The sequence below is a fragment of the Pseudophryne corroboree genome, chromosome 11, assembly GCF_028390025.1.
Source record: "Pseudophryne corroboree isolate aPseCor3 chromosome 11, aPseCor3.hap2, whole genome shotgun sequence".
Classification (NCBI taxonomy): domain Eukaryota; kingdom Metazoa; phylum Chordata; class Amphibia; order Anura; family Myobatrachidae; genus Pseudophryne; species Pseudophryne corroboree.
In genome coordinates, this window is record NC_086454.1 from 125,110,798 (window position 1) to 125,127,209 (window position 16,412).

Here is a 16,412-nt window from a genome sequence, read left to right on the forward strand (position 1 = left end):
GGGTTTAATACCGGGTCAGGTGCAGTGTGAATGAGAGCCGTTCCGATGCGACACGGCTCCCATTCACAGCATAGGGAGAGGCGCGCAGGAGATGAGCTCATCTCCCAGCGCCGCCTCCACCGCCGCCCCTGCTGCTGCTGCGCCCCCCGCTGCTATGGCAACCGACCCGGTATATTGCCGGGTCGGAAAGCCAGCAAAGGAGCGCAAATGCCGGATCCCACCCGGTAAGGACACGTTTCTCTTACCGGGTGGGATCCGGCATTTGCGATCTGAAAGCAGCATTAGATTTGGGTGTGGTGTGTTCAATCTGCAATCTAATTTGCAGTGTAACAATAAAGCAGCCAGTATTTACCCTACACAGAAACACTATAACCCACCCAAATCTAACTCTTTCTGCAAATGTTATATCTGCCCCCCCTGCAGTGCACATGGTTTTGCCCAACTGCTAAAAAATTTCCTGCTGCGATCAACATGGAATTACCCCCTATGAGTGAAAGAAAAGCATGTCTTCTTACAGCAATAGACAGCCACATACTGTACATACCCCTTATTGTTTGGATGTATTAGTGTTAAACTAACATAGTAATGACAACCATTATGTGGGCTAAAGCAATTTTCATGAGACTGCGGCTTATAATTACACAAGGATCTTGTGGCATCACTTCAGCATGAAGCATTTTGTCAACTTTAACAGCTGATTAAGCTTCAGAAGCCAGAGCTGTTTTTGATAGAAGGTGATTTTAATGCTTATTTGTAATTTGTTTGCTGGAACAGGAGCACAGTAAGATGAGGAAAGGGAAACCGTGTGATGTTCTGTTCTGTATTACTTCTGCAGCTTCCACCTACACAGAAACTTTTCTTACTTTTGACATTATATTTATTATAAAAGGATCCTCACTAAAGAGGAATAAATCAAGCGCTCCCAATTAACCAATAATATTGTAAAAAATACAAATACACATACACCTATAGATACACAGTAGCTGCTCTCAGGAGGTGCTCTGAACACCTAATGCTCAAAACCAATAATGTCTAAAAATAATTAAACAATAGAGAGAGCGCATAAATAGTATAATACCAATTTATTATTGGATAAAACACTTAAAATGCAATATGCTAGTCATTTAAAATATAAATGAATGAAACCGCACAAAAGGAAACCACTGAACTGACAATGATATATACTTGTATTCCCAAATGATTGTGGGAAAGGAGGCAAACGTTCTCAATGCAACTGAGGAAAGAAAATGTTCAATGTCCCACCAAGCAGGTGATGGCTAATGAGCAGAACAACAGAACCATAGCAGGTCCACTTGATCCTCTTAAAAGATTTGTAACATTTGTTGAGATGAAGTATAAATTCAACTGATTCCTCCCACAGCAAGTAGGTAGGCTACAACCCCCCGCCGCAATCCGACAGTGTGGTAGCTCACCGCTGCAGATGTAGAGAGTGGTACGCTTCCAGAGCTCCTGGGCAATGCGGTGATCACAGGTGCGGCGGTCAGATGCGGACAACGTCCCAGCAAGGGAGAGGGGGGGGAACCCACACCACGGCGATCAATCTTAAATCTGATTAAGCACACAGAACATTTAATAAGTAATACAATAATATGGAACACCACACTAATGCCTAGGACGGAAAACGATGGCGAACGACAGAGACCCAAGTTCGAGTCCCCCTTCACAATTTATTAAAATAATTAATTGTGAAGGGGGACTCGAACTTGGGTCTCTGTCGTTCGCCATCGTTTTCCGTTCTAGGCATTAGTGTGGTGAGCCACACTGATTAATGTTACAGCGAATGTGTTGGATGATGTACTTTATATGCATTTAGGTTTTTATAAATTTAGATTTCTCCGTGATGCCATATCACTCTAAAGAATATTATTGTATTACTTATTAAATGTTCTGTGTGCTTAATCAGATTTAATAAGTCTGTTATAAGGTTTTTTAAATGAATTACTTTGTTTTCTTTTTTTTATGTATAAAGATAAGTATGTTTGAAACCGTAATTATTAGATACACCTGATATGCACCTGTTATCTTAATTGTAATTATGGTGAGGCAAAATGCTGATAGGCTACCAATTACCTTAAATAGTGCAACCCTTGTGCCTCAAAATTACCTTCTGATGAAACCGACTTGCCCTATGTCGGAGAAACGCGTTAAGGATAAGGGACGTTAACCGCATCATTGTGAGCCCTGACTACTGCACCTTCACAGCCGCAGCGCTGATCCAGCACTTTGACTGTCACCTTCAGTCACCAGCTCCAGCCGTGGTGTGGGTTCCCCCCCCTCTCCCTTGCTGGGACGTTGTCCGCATCTGACCGCCGCACCTGTGATCACCGCATTGCCCAGGAGCTCTGGAAGCGGACCACTCTCTATATCTGCAGCGGTGAGCTACCACACTGTCGGATTGCGGCGGGGGGTTGTAGCCTACCTACTTGCTGTGGGAGTAATCAGTTGAATTTATACTTCATCTCAACAAATGTTACAAATCTTTTAAGAGGATCAAGTGGACCTGCTATGGTTCTATTGTTCTGCTCATTAGCCATCACCTGCTCGGTGGGACATTGAACATTTTCTTTCCTCAGTTGCATTGAGAACGTTTGTCTCCTTTCCCACAATCATTTGGGAATACAAGTATATATCATTGTCAGTTCAGTGGTTTCCTTTTGTGCGGTTTCATTCATTTATTGTTTAAATGATTAGCATATTGCATTTTAAGTGTTTTATCCAATAATAAATTGGTATTATACTATTTATGCGCTCTCTCTATTGTTTAATTATTTTTAGACATTATTGATTATATTTATTACCTGTTATTTATATAGCGCACACATATTCCGCAGCTTTACAGAGAATATTTGCCCATTCACATCAGTCCTGCCCCAGTGGAGCTTACAATCTATATTCCCTAGAATAATGTACACACAGACACATTCACACTAGGGTTAATATTGTTGGGAACCAATTAACCTACCAGTATATTTTTGGATTGTGGGAGGAAACCGGAGTACCCGGAGGAAACCCACGCAAGTACGGTGGGAATATACAAACTCCGCACAGTTAGGGCCATGGTGGGAATCGAACCCATGACCTCAGTGCTGTGAAGCAGTAATGCTAGCCATTACACCATCCGTACTGCCCTGTATTGCCTAGTTATATACATTTATTCACCGACATTTTGAGATAATAGTACCTACAGCAATCATGAAGGATCGGACATTATCAGAGGATTTATAAGTGGTCGGAGTTCTCTTTTGTGTGTCTTATCTGGTTCTGTGATTGTGTACTGTATTAGTAAGGTTAAATCACCATCAAGGTAAGAGCCGGCTGTCAGTAGGACATCAGAATGACTTAATTTATGGGGTGTCTGAACAGAGGAGGCAGTGACAGAGGAGGCAGTGCAGCAGGCAGAGGTTTCCGGCAGGTTTCTCTGCATAATAGTGGCAATTGCTCTTCAGACCCTTTGGTTTTTATTTATAAATTGATTTAAAAAAAATTTTTTTTTTTTTTATGGAAGGTACAGTACCCACTTTTGTTTACTTTAAAAAATAATATGCAATTATACCATGTAATTAGTACGATATATCAAATATATTGTACATATAGAGAAAACATTGTTATTAATAAGGGTAGGTTCACAATTAACAACTGTTTACCTTTCAGTTGAATCTCTGTCCTTTTGTTTCTTTATTCCCATTATAACATACAGTATAACTACTTAGTTGTTGATCATGTACAATAAAATCAGATTCTACCCAGAATCACAAAACAGTATAAGCAATTCCCAGTTTGTTATCTGCTGTATGAGGCAAATTGTTGAAACTTATGACACGGAATGCCATTTACTTTGTTCTTCCATGATTGCTATTTTATAGATCTCTTATACATCCAGCTGTTATAATATATATAATGTTTGCTTACCAGATGCATGCACTCTGTATGCCCTGTGTTCACGGAGAGAACAAGAATATTGTTAATTTTGTAAATGTCCAGGCGAAGGTACGGGAGAGTATTACAGAGGTGTGGTCCATGTCTTCTGGTGTCAGTGAGGTGTTCTATGCAGTTCAGTTCAACAAGCATGATGTGCTGTAACCTTACTCCAGGCCCTCTTATATGTACGAACTTTGGCTGCTAGTAAGTTTCACTTTCCTATTCCTCAGAACAGTTAGGATTTACCTACATGGTCCTTCCCCCAAATGTCCCAACAAATGTTTTGTTTCTCGAACGTTAGAGTCTATCTCTGGAAATGATTAAACGCCTATTTGTAGTGTATATGTGACATTATTTTGTCACCTTTTATTGTTACTCATGGTCATTTCCAGTATATATACAATATGTGTCGGTAGTTGAGGAAAGAATGCAGTGTGTGCTATAAATGGGCTGGTTATTTCTAGGAAAGGATATATTTCTCAGCTACCCAGAACTGTCTGCTACTTACTATGTGTGTGTGTATATATATATATATATATATATATATATTATAAAATTATTAATTTTATTTGATGATGCATTTTTTTCTTTCACATTTTTTAGTTTACTCATCTCATCTGTCTTAATTTTGTTCTAGTTATTTATTTGAGTAATACTTATTTGCTTTAGCAATGAAATACTGTTGAAAAATAAAAACAGATATCTTACTACAAGTGCAAAGATGTTGTAATATGAAAATTCTTAAAGATCCCATGGATAAGAATCCTGCTTTTCTTTTCCTTCCAAAGATGCTGTATTGTATGACTCGTACCCTGCATCCATCCATATATCTATCTATCTATCTATCTATCTATCTATCTATCTATCTATCTATCTATCTATCTATCTATCTATCTATCTATCTATCTATCCATCCATATACAGTCTGTAGGTCCGGCTCTCCCAATACTGATTTATATTCGTACACAAACCCGATGGTTTGTTATTCAGTTCAGTGAATCTTAATAGTATTTGGATTTAGTGATTTTTTAATGGTGAACTTATACTGCAAAAGTGTATCAATTTAAGGTCAAACAGATGTGAACATAACGACTCAAACAAGGATAAACCAATCCTGCTTTCTTGGAGTTAGCTTAATTTCTAAATTGGTGCAAAATTCGAGAAATTACAGTGAATTTTTTGTACCCATTTGACAAAATGGTTTAAGAAATAATCTACAGCCGGTTTGAGCATCTCTAGCGATAATCTACAGTAGCTAGGTCAAGTGCGGCCTGGCAAGGGAGAACTGATTAATCCCTCCATTGCTTCTCTCTAGGTTTTCCTTATCAGGAGATTTGTTATTGGTTTTATATCCCATGTGACCTCACAAGGACGTCCTACATTCCGCTCAGCCTGCTTACTGGTTCTTATTCAGGTGCCATTGTATTAAGCATAGCTGCTGCTTCCTGGGAAGCAGGAGGCATCTTGTATAAGTAGACTCCTCCTGTGTGCATGTATGCATCGGATCACTCTGAGCGAGGCAGCAGCATCGAATCACGTTGCAACACATTGGCCGGCTGAGTAACCCTGAGGTTATGCACACCAGCTGCCTCAGTTCCGTTGCCGAGGCTGGGAAATATCCGTTTGCAGACGGAGACTGTCGCCTCTGCATTCCCACAGAACTGAAGTGACACTCCTCCATTTTGAAATAAAGACCCTCACCGCCCCTTTACCCGCCCCCAAACGGCTGCGGACTGTCAAACATCTAACGTCTGCAGCTTTACTGCATTTGAGGATGCAGGACACATACTGCACATGTGTAACACGGAATAATGTCCATATCTATATCAGGCCCACTATGTGATATGGCATGGTTTGTGGTTCTAGCGCTACTATAGTGAAAGTCAGGGCCCATTGGTTGCAGCCCACATAGCTTTGTCTACGTGACATTGAGCCCCCTTTTCTGACAATTTACCTTGTACTACTGTGAACAGGAATTCCGCAAATGGATATAGTATAAAAAAAAAAAAGCATGTCTACATTATACTAACGTGACATTTGGTTTAGCTGCACATTGTACTGACTCATACATTAGGATATGTTGTTTATTATGTTACACAAAAGGAACCTATTACGCCTTTCAGATTGTCTTTAAGAGAATATATGACATATCCTGACGGCCACAAATTTTTCCCTGATTGGCTGTTACGCTCACATTCAGCATTCAGTAGAATTCTGCTATTCATATAATCCTGCTTTATTAATACAAATTTGTCCTCACTCATCCATCCTTTATGTCCATATGGTGTGAGACGCATGTCGTGACTTAAATGCTACCTCATGGGTACTGATTCTCCATCTGTCGCACTTATATCTTAATTTAGTGTCTGTGTAACATTATAGCTGCATCCAAAGAGACTTCAAGAGTACTGAGCGCCTAATTCAGAGTTGATCGCAGCAGCAAATTTGTTAGCAGTTGGGCAAAACCATGTGCACTGCAGGGGGGGCAGATATAACATGTGCAGAGAGAGTAGAGGGCCCTACACATTGAGCGATCCGCCGCCAAGCTGCCCGACGGCGGATACGGGCGACCCGGCGGCAGGGGGGACGTTTCTTCACTCCCCCGTCACCAGGCTCCATAGAAGTGCAGGCAAATATGGACGCGATCGACCATATTGGCCTGCATGAACAGGCGGCAGGGCACCAACGATGAACGAGCGCGGGGCCGCGCATCGTTCATCGCTGGTGCCTCCACACTCAAAGATATGAACAGTATCTCGTTCATTAATGAACGAGATCGTTCATATCTTTGAATATTATCGCCCAGTGTGTAGGGCCTATTAGATTTGGGTGGGGTGTGTTCAAACTGAATTCTAAATTGCAGTGTAAAAATAAAGCAGCAATTATTTACCCTGCACAGAAACAATATAACCCACCCAAATCTAACTCTCTCTGCAAATGTTTACCTGCAGTGCACATGGATTTACCCAACTGCTAACAAATTTGCTGCTGCGATCAACTCTGAATGACCCCCTGAGTGCAGACTAGTATTTTTGTTGCCGCGGAGTTGGTATAAAATCGCAGATTAAGCATAACGCTGCATGACGGACTGCACGATACAGATCATTCGTAGCGATCCTCTGTCTTTTGCCATTTTCCCATGTTAGCGTCTGAGACTCATACCGCTGCTGCATGCAGTTCCAGCGCCAGTGTCAGGGGTACTTGTGCACTGTACTTTAGTCAGTGTAACTAAAACAGATAGGGGCGATTTATCAAAGCTAACTAACCAATCAGCTTCTAATCAACTTCTGTTTTACAGCCTGTGGGGGAAATGTATCAAAGTTTGGAGAGAGATAAAGTAGAGCTAGATGTAAAATACTAACCAGTTAGCTCCTATCTGTCATTTTTCAGACACAGCTTTTAGAAAGGCAGTGAGAAGCTGATTGGTTGGTACTTTATCTCTGTCCAAGACATTGGCGTATCTATAATGCAAGGTATGCAGTGCACACGAGCCCCTGGACCCTTATATACTTACCCCTCCGAAGTCCCGCAGCAGCTGGTTCTACAGACAGACATCACCAGGAAAATGGAATGGTAGCCATTTTTCTGGTGACTTGCGCATGCACAGTACAGATGCCCCAGAGAACAAGGGGCCTGATACAGGTGTGATTAGTGCTGCTATCGCTTCTGCTTACATGGCAGCAGCAGCGATAGCACTAATATGTTAATGCAGCAGGAGACACCATCAGCCAGCTGTGTGACCTATGGGGTCACCTAAGCCGGCCACCGGAGATCCAACAAAGAGGACAGGAAATCCATGTCTCCTGATGGAGATCCTGGTTCATCACTCCTCCAAAATGTCAGTGACATGCCTCTATTTTGGGAAACGGATGTCATCACCGCCTCCTCCCCGTCCTCCATATTGCAGCAGACTGTCAACCATTGACAGTCTGCTGCTGATCTGCGTCCAACGCCACAGATCCGTACTGCACATGCGCAGCATAGATCCGGCGCATGTGCATAGTGCATAGTACTGAACAGCGGTACTTTGTGGCATGAGCCACAGCTACTTTGGGACTGAATCAGGCCGGAGGCCCGTGCGCAGTAAACAAACCCCCCCATAAAACTGCTGGAAATTGATAAGATTATCTTTGGCCATAGATGTTGATTCAGATGGTCACTCTGCACATGTCCAGCCAGCTGGCCACCATATTACTACCACGCCTTAACACCAAACAACTGGACCTATTCAATTTATCCAGCAATGTCCAACTTGGGAACTGTGGACAGCTGATCGGGTGGAGAGATCGCAATCTGTTCACTTTGCCCACTGGCATGTTTGGTCAAATTGAAACCGATCCATTTGCTTTTTAGAAGAGGAACAGGCCCTTCTTAACTTGTTCATTGCTATCTCAAAAATGGTTTGTTGTCATTTACTATCAATATTGTATATAATTACTGTTATATACAGTCATTTTATTTTACATAGCACATAATAGCTCCCTTTGAGAATGTTGTATTTTGTCCTTAGTAACACATTTTTAATTTTTTTCAGCTTGTTCCTAATTTCTGCACATTCTTCCACCAAGCTGCACAGCGGGATGGCGCTTCATCATTATACTCAGAGCTGGTCAGCCTTCAGATCTCTCATGGGAGCTCCTACAACAGCTATGACTTTGATGGGATGGATTTTGACTTGAGCATCTGTTATTAAGCACAAACACTAGATTTATCTGGTCAGGCTTGGAAAATCCTGTTTCACTAGGTAGCAAAGAGCTGATAATGGATATGCAATGTATGCACATATTTTCTAACTGCGAAGTATATAGTCAATATTATTGGCTTCTGAGGAATGATCAGATTTAGATCATGTTGGATTGTATTTCATAAATTACAATTTAGAAACAAGTTTTGATTTTGTGAAATTCCTATGTATATGGAAGACTCTACTCTTGTACAATGCTCAATAATCTCATACTGTATGAAGGGATCCGGACTATGGGTCAAAATGCATTAGGTCGACACTGTCAAAAGTTTGATGTGGACAAAAGGTCGAGCAAATGAAAGGTTGACAGGTTCAAAAGGACAACAGGTTCATATGGTCGACATGACAATGGCCAACAAACACATGATCGACACACACTTTTTTGTGGGGGGGAGGGGTATGTCAATGGACTTTTGCCATCCTTAACGATCCATGTCACAAATGATAACCTTTGGTAACCTTACGGTGAGTGGAGCAGAGCAAGACACTGTGCCCGAAGCGTGGCGAGCAAAGCGTTTCAACAAATGGTGGCCCCAGATCAAAAAAAACTATCCACACTAATCCCAAAAAGAAAAAAAAAGTGTGTGGACAATTTGTGTCGACCATTGTCATGATGACATTTTGACCCTGTCGAACTTTTGTCCATGTTGACCTTTTCCAGTGTCGACCTTTTATATGTTGACATTTTGTCCATGTTGACAGTTTGTCAGTGTCAACCTTTTGTCCATGTTGACCTTTCCAGCATTGACTTTTCATATGTCGACCTTTTGTCCATGTCAACATTTTGTCTGTCGACCATTTGGGGTCAACCTGATGACTGTAGACCTAATGCATGTAGATCTTGTATACCATACCCCTGTATGAAGGGTTTGCACTTAAATCATACATGTACAGATGGAGCCATGCTAATCATTGCTACATCTGTGCCCGAGTCCCGCCTATCGCAGCGTGTAGGATGCGCGTGCGTGTGAGACGGGCACACGCCCCAATCACTGCAATGGGAGCGTCTCTGTGCACTCCCATAGCGTAGCTAGGCGCCAGATTGCCTAGCCGCGCCGGGAGTGCACGTTTGCGATGGAGCCGCATTAGATAAGCGTGCTCCATCTGTATGTTGTAGCAAAAGAACTGTCTTTTGCAAAGTAGTGTTTACATTTGTAAATATAGACAACTTGCAGAGTTTGCACATGTCCAGTGTCTGTTATTTCACTGGACAGTAGAAAAGAAACTATATAGCCATGCTTTTGTTTTAGGTGGGAATAAATCCAGGAAGTATTTATAATAAATGATCGCACAAGTTGATGACTAAGGGTGGGTACACACTTAAAGGATATTAGCCCGATTTGTTGTTTCCGGGCAAAGCTTAACGGCAAATTGGGTACATCATTAAGTGTGCATGCAAGATTGCCCGCTCCCGCAGGTCGCATGCGATATCTTCCAGTCTGCCAACCAGAAGATATATACAATGTCATGCCTCCTGCATTGTGCAAGTGTGTACGCACTGCACGGTACAGGGTCCCGACGCCCATTGGATCGGCCAGGTACACATCGTTCTGAGCTATAGAATACAATGGGCTGGGCGGTCAGTACCTACAGGTGACTAACAAGCTGCAGTGGAACTGCAAGTCCCATCTCACTTATGCAAACTTTGGCATTCTCGGCATTGCCTATGAGACATCTACAGATGGATATGTGGAATCCCACGTTGGAAAAGATACACATTTTTATATTTTATATTTTTTCATTTTATTTAAATATGTTTTATACCAAAATCGTGTAGCCTTTAAATTTTGCCTACTAGTCTGCAGTAAGTTGTACTTGTACACACAATTACTGTAAAAGAATTTGAGAATTTTGTTTTTTCTTATAATCTGTTGGCTCCCTTGTAAACTCCTTTCTAATTATGTATTTAGGATTCATCTTCTGGAGAAGCCCAGAAATCAGCTTCTACCTAGTTTATAGAATGCACTTGATAAAAGCTAGCTAGAAAATGGTTAGTTGCTCTGGGCATCTTTTCCACTTGTCCCCTTCGTGGCTCTTTGGAAGGATTGATGCCTTTCCCTATGTTCCTTAAACCTATAACCTTAGCAGTAATTTATTGTACTAGGGGGGTGATTCAGACCTGATCGTAGATGTGCTAAATATAGCACATCTATGATCAGCTTCCCTGACATGTGGGGGGACACCCAGCACAGGGCTAGTCCACCCCGCATGTCAGGCCCTACCCTGTCGCACAAGTACAAAAGCATCGCACAGCGTACCGTGCCCCCTAAATGGCGGCCAATCAGGCAGAGGCGATCGCAAGGCTAAGACAGCCGTCGGCTGTCTGGCATGCGCCGGCACACTGCGGCGCATGCGCAGTTCAGACCTGATCGGTGCTGTGCGTAATGTGGCGGAGTCCTAGGGATACTACATGGTTGGTGAAAATAGGACCAATGTAGTTACCAGGGGTAGAGACAAAGTCAGTATTTTTTTATTGCAGAAAAGGTGGCATCTGATCCATGCAAACCTAGATAGCTACTGAGAATGTATTAAATAATGGGATATGAAACACATACAACTTTTAAATAAGTTCATCATAAAAATAATAATCAGGATTCAAAGCATAGATAGATATAGATATATTAAATTACAAATTAATATCAGCTGGGCACTGAACCTTCTGTATTTAATTCTCCAAATGTAAATTGTGTTAACCACAAACGTACTTTAAATGTGTCCATTTGTTTGTTTGTGGCATTACTCCACTAGATCATATGGATAATTTCACTCATCCATGGATAATGTTGTTGCACCTTGGCTTTGCATAGCACTGGTGACTGGAATACTATGTAATCAATTTACCCAGTTATCTATTATGCATAGCATGTTCCCTGAGGACATATCAATTAGGCATATGTCATTTGCATGAGAAATGATAATGGAATCGTCCATCATGTGGGCTACGCCAGTATCTGTAAGAGAGAACCCACAGCACTAAGAGAGAACCCATATCACCGCTGTCTCCATTGTGAGTGAGCGCTCTGATGTCTGCGTCCTAGGAAGCAAGTCGACATCTATTTGGCGCCTAACCAATATAATAATAATGTAATAGATATCTCAGTAACTTGATAATAAAACCTTCTACAGGTCCCCACACACTAAACGACTCGTTAACGATGCAATTTCATTAACGATTTTCCCTTGAACTATTGGACAAATGATATCGTGCAAAGTGTTCATTTTTGGCAAACAACCTAATGAACGATCTGCACCAAATCACTAACGAGATTGCCAATTCTTCCCTGCAGTAGGGAAGATCTGAAGATTTGACAAATGACCCGTGGGACCGCGCTTCGGATTGTTATAGTTTCTGGAAACTGCACAATTTTGAACAATTTAGCGTTCCAATGCGTCAATTTTGTGTATAAAACCGTCTAGTGTGTGGGCATCTTAGGGATGTTCAAATAATGTAATCACGTCTGTGCTTATGAGTGATACTGCATTTTGCATGCTATACATCTACCTGTGTGGTGCATCTCACTTAGGATAGGCGCAATCACGTGCATGACGTCACATGGTTGGCGGATGATGATTTCCTTGTGTGATGTCATTGAGTGGGTGGGCTGGCACAAAGTGTAAGGGGGAAATTATGCCTATATGAAAACTTTACTTTTAAAATAATTTTTTTCATAGCAGTTTACATGTCATCCACTTTTTACCAATATATAATGTACCTTTTACCAGTATATCATGTACTAATTACCAATGTTTTAGTGGGTACAGTGTTACTTAAATTGACTTTTGCATATTATTACATTGTTTTCTTTATTGTTTCTCTTAAATATGACCCTCTGTAGAGAATAAATAAAATATGATTCATTTGTTACTTAGGATCAAAAGGTAAATAATCTGTTACATATTTATATGTCTATTTCTGTATCTGTGTTAATGAGTTTAAATACATTTAACAGATATTTGTATAGTTTTTTTATGCAATTAATCAAATTACATTTAATAAAAATAATGATTTTAGAAAACTGTACATTTCCATTTTGAAGTCCTTGTTTCCTAAGACAGCGTTCCAGAGATATTAGCCAATGTTTCACAAGCTACAGTATGCTGAAGATAAAAGCCATAATAGGCAGATGTGGGTGATCAGGCATTTCTGAACGGCAAAGCATCTTGGGAGTTGTAGTTTACAAAGTCACAGACTAATTGAATTGGTAAATTGGTCAGCGACAATAGGTCTAGCTTTTTTGTCCAATACAGTATGCCACGATGTATGGTGACCCTGTCATTTACTGTACTGGCCAAGCATATTGATCTCTTTTATTACTGGGGGCGTTTTAGTGTGGTTACAAGGTGACTGTTCAATCAGTCTGATTAATGTCACACGCTGAAAGTAATACATTAAGCATTGATTTAATCTTACTGTTTTCTGGCTCATTTTATTATCTAGACAGACTAACTACAATATTTGGCACCTGGTCAATATTTTAAGGTGTGTGTTAGGTCATGTCATCCATTATGTAATGTGAAAATAGGGATTTAGAGGAGCATCATGAAGAACAGTTTACTTTTAATAACAATGGACCTCATTCAGGACTGATTGGAAGTGTGTACAGTAGGAAAAGAAAAAAGGCTGTATTGTCGGTGCACAAAGGGAAGAGTGACCGGATACTCACATCTACCTATGAGTTCATAAAATATAACTTTTATTATTGTTGAATTAAAACAGTGTGACAATGACTAACACACAAACTACAGGTATAGGCGAAACATAGAGGTTAAAATTTAGACACATGCAAAACATACAGAAAGTGCATGAGAATAATAGATGTGATTGAAGATTAAAAATATGTGTCAGCGTGTTTATTCTAATGCCCAATTAGATATACTCTGGTTCTTGGTTTAAACCAGTGTATTGATTTATTTGATTATCAGTAATTTATCTCCTAGATCACTTTTTCATATATTGAATGCCGTAATTGTCCCACTCATATGATGATGTTGGTGGCTGACAATATAATTCGGCTTCTCTCAACCGATAATCATGTTACTTGTCATATTTCCAGCAATCTCATAATAGTGCTATTTGTACTGATAATACAGTCTGCAATTATCCACAGTGTATAATTCCTCTGGAGGATGATATCCATTATTAAATGTTACTTTATTATACAACTGCTCAGATAAGATTCTTTGCAGACATATGGAGTGTCCAGGTCAGATATCAATTTATTTGATTATCAGTAATTCATCTCCTAGGTCACGTAATGATATTAATAGTACCGATAAAATAGTCTGCAATTATCCATAGTGTGCAATTCCTCTGAAGGATGATATTGTTTATTATATGTTAATTATTATATAACTGCTCAAATAAGACTCTTTGCAGACATATAAAGTGTCCAGGTCAGATATCTAACCCTATTAAATTGTAATGCTCATCAGCTTAATTAGGCTGATGGTAAAGTCAGCATGTGCAGTTGATAAATCAAATATGACCACCAAGGTCAAATTCTAATATGTGTAATATGCAGCAAGAGATAAATATCTCCCCCACTCCTCAGTATTAGTATATTCAAATGTATAGCAAATCGCCGTATTGGTCAGCTATTCACAATATGCGTATCCCTAGAAGGGAGGCATATTCAATAATAGGGATTAAATACCTGTACTTTAATTTTATATCTATATATCTAATTCATCTGTACTATATGTACTCAATGATACCAATTCGGGTGCAGATTTTCTGTATTATTATGACTTAAATATTCCCTGTGGCATCAGTGTATTCACTATATAGCTACACACATTGATACTGAAGCATTTCTTATGTTTGTATTTATCAGATTGTATCATAAGTGTTTCAATGTAGCTACTGAGCAGCTCTGGGGAACAGCTTTAAAACATTGTTGCATTTCTATCTGTGGATTAAATCTGACGAAGCTGTCAGTGTTACGGCGGAACACGCGTGTGGGCAACGTGTGTCCGCGTGTTATCTATGCCCGTGTTCTATTATGAAATGAATGTTTAAATCAGTTCTAATCTATATGTATTGCTAACTCTTATAACTTTAAGTACTGAACAGTAGATGGATTATTATATCCTAATATAGAGACTTAGTCCTGCTCTCCAGTTCACAGTGTAGGGCAAGTGCCACTTATGTTATGCTAACTGTTAGACACTCTGATACCATTTAAAAGAGGGATGATAGCTGTGTCAATTCAGCAGACTCATGCTGTGTATCTAGGTCAGTGAATCAGGAGTGGTATGAGGTTCTGTAGCGTAAATCAATAGATAGATGCAATAATATTTCAAAGATAACCCTCAAAGCCACTTACTAATTATGCAGAAGTACCCATGACATAACCAAACTCACTATTTGGCAGACGATTACATTTAATCATAGGGATCTGTACTTTTATTTCTCAGACAAACAGCCCAGCGAGAATGTTACATTAAGTGTCATATGCTCTAACAGAAGGACACTGACTGGGTGAATTCAGCAGATGTGTGGTGTATATTCATGTCAGCAATCCGGGAGCAGTGAGAGGTCTCTGTGATTTAATCCACAGATAGAAATGCAACAATGTTTTAAAACTATTCCCCAGAGCTGCTCAGTAGCTACATTGAAACACTTATGATACAATCTGATAAATACAAACATAAGAAATGCTTCAGTATCAATGTGTGTAGCTATATAGTGAATACACTGATGCCACAGGGAATATTTAAGTCATAATAATACAGAAAATCTGCACCCGAATTGGTATCATTGAGTACATATAGTACAGATAAATTAGATATATAGATATAAAATTAAAGTACAGGTATTTAATCCCTATTATTGAATATGCCTCCCTTCTAGGGATGCGCATATTGTGAATAGCTGACCAATACGGCGATTTGCTATACATTTGAATATACTAATACTGAGGAGTGGGGGAGATATTTATCTCTTGCTGCATATTACACATATTAGAATTTGACCTTGGTGGTCATATTTGATTTATCAACTGCACATGCTGACTTTACCATCAGCCTAATTAAGCTGATGAGTATTACAATTTAATAGGGTTAGATATCTGACCTGGACACTTTATATGTCTGCAAAGAGTCTTATTTGAGCAGTTATATAATAATTAACATATAATAAACAATATCATCCTTCAGAGGAATTACACACTGTGGATAATTGCAGACTATTTTATCAGTACTATTAGTATCATTACGTGACCTAGGAGATAAATTACTGATAATCAAATAAATTGATATCTGACCTGGACACTCCATATGTCTGCAAAGAATCTTATCTGAGCAGTTGTATAATAAAGTAACATTTAATAAAGGATATCATCCTCCAGAGGAATTATACACTGTGGATAATTGCAGACTGTATTATCAGTACTAATAGCACTATTATGAGATTGCTGGAAATATGACAAGTAACATGATTATCGGTTGAGAGAAGCCGAATTATATTGTCAGCCACCAACATCATCATATGAGTGGGACAATTATGGCATTCAATATATGAAAAAGTGATCTAGGAGATAAATTACTGATAATCAAATAAATCAATACACTGGTTTAAACCAAGAACGATAGTATATCTAATTGGGCATTAGAATAAACACGCTGACACATATTTTTAATCTTCAATCACATCTATTATTCTCATGCACTTTCTGTATGTTTTGTATGTGTCTAAATTTTAACCTCTATGTTTCGCCTATACCTGTAG

General features: G+C 39.7%; 1 protein-coding gene and 1 long non-coding RNA gene across 6 annotated transcripts in view; one reads left to right on the forward strand and one right to left on the reverse strand.

Moving 5' to 3' along the window:
- LOC134969087 (uncharacterized) overlaps window positions 1–4,112 on the reverse strand; it is a 101,358-nt gene extending 97,246 nt beyond the window's left edge. For all 5 annotated transcript variants that reach the window (XR_010189403.1, XR_010189404.1, XR_010189402.1 and 2 more), the window contains exon 1: window positions 3,931–4,112. This is a non-coding gene — a long non-coding RNA (uncharacterized LOC134969087). The remainder of the gene's footprint in view (window positions 1–3,930) is intronic.
- Window positions 1–12,592, forward strand: part of IRF7 (interferon regulatory factor 7) — an 82,279-nt gene extending 69,687 nt beyond the window's left edge. The window contains exon 12 of the mRNA XM_063944790.1: window positions 8,474–12,592. Coding sequence (XP_063800860.1) covers window positions 8,474–8,632 — 159 coding nt within the window. The 3' untranslated portion in view covers window positions 8,633–12,592. The remainder of the gene's footprint in view (window positions 1–8,473) is intronic.
- The last annotated feature ends 3,820 nt before the right edge of the window (window positions 12,593–16,412 follow it).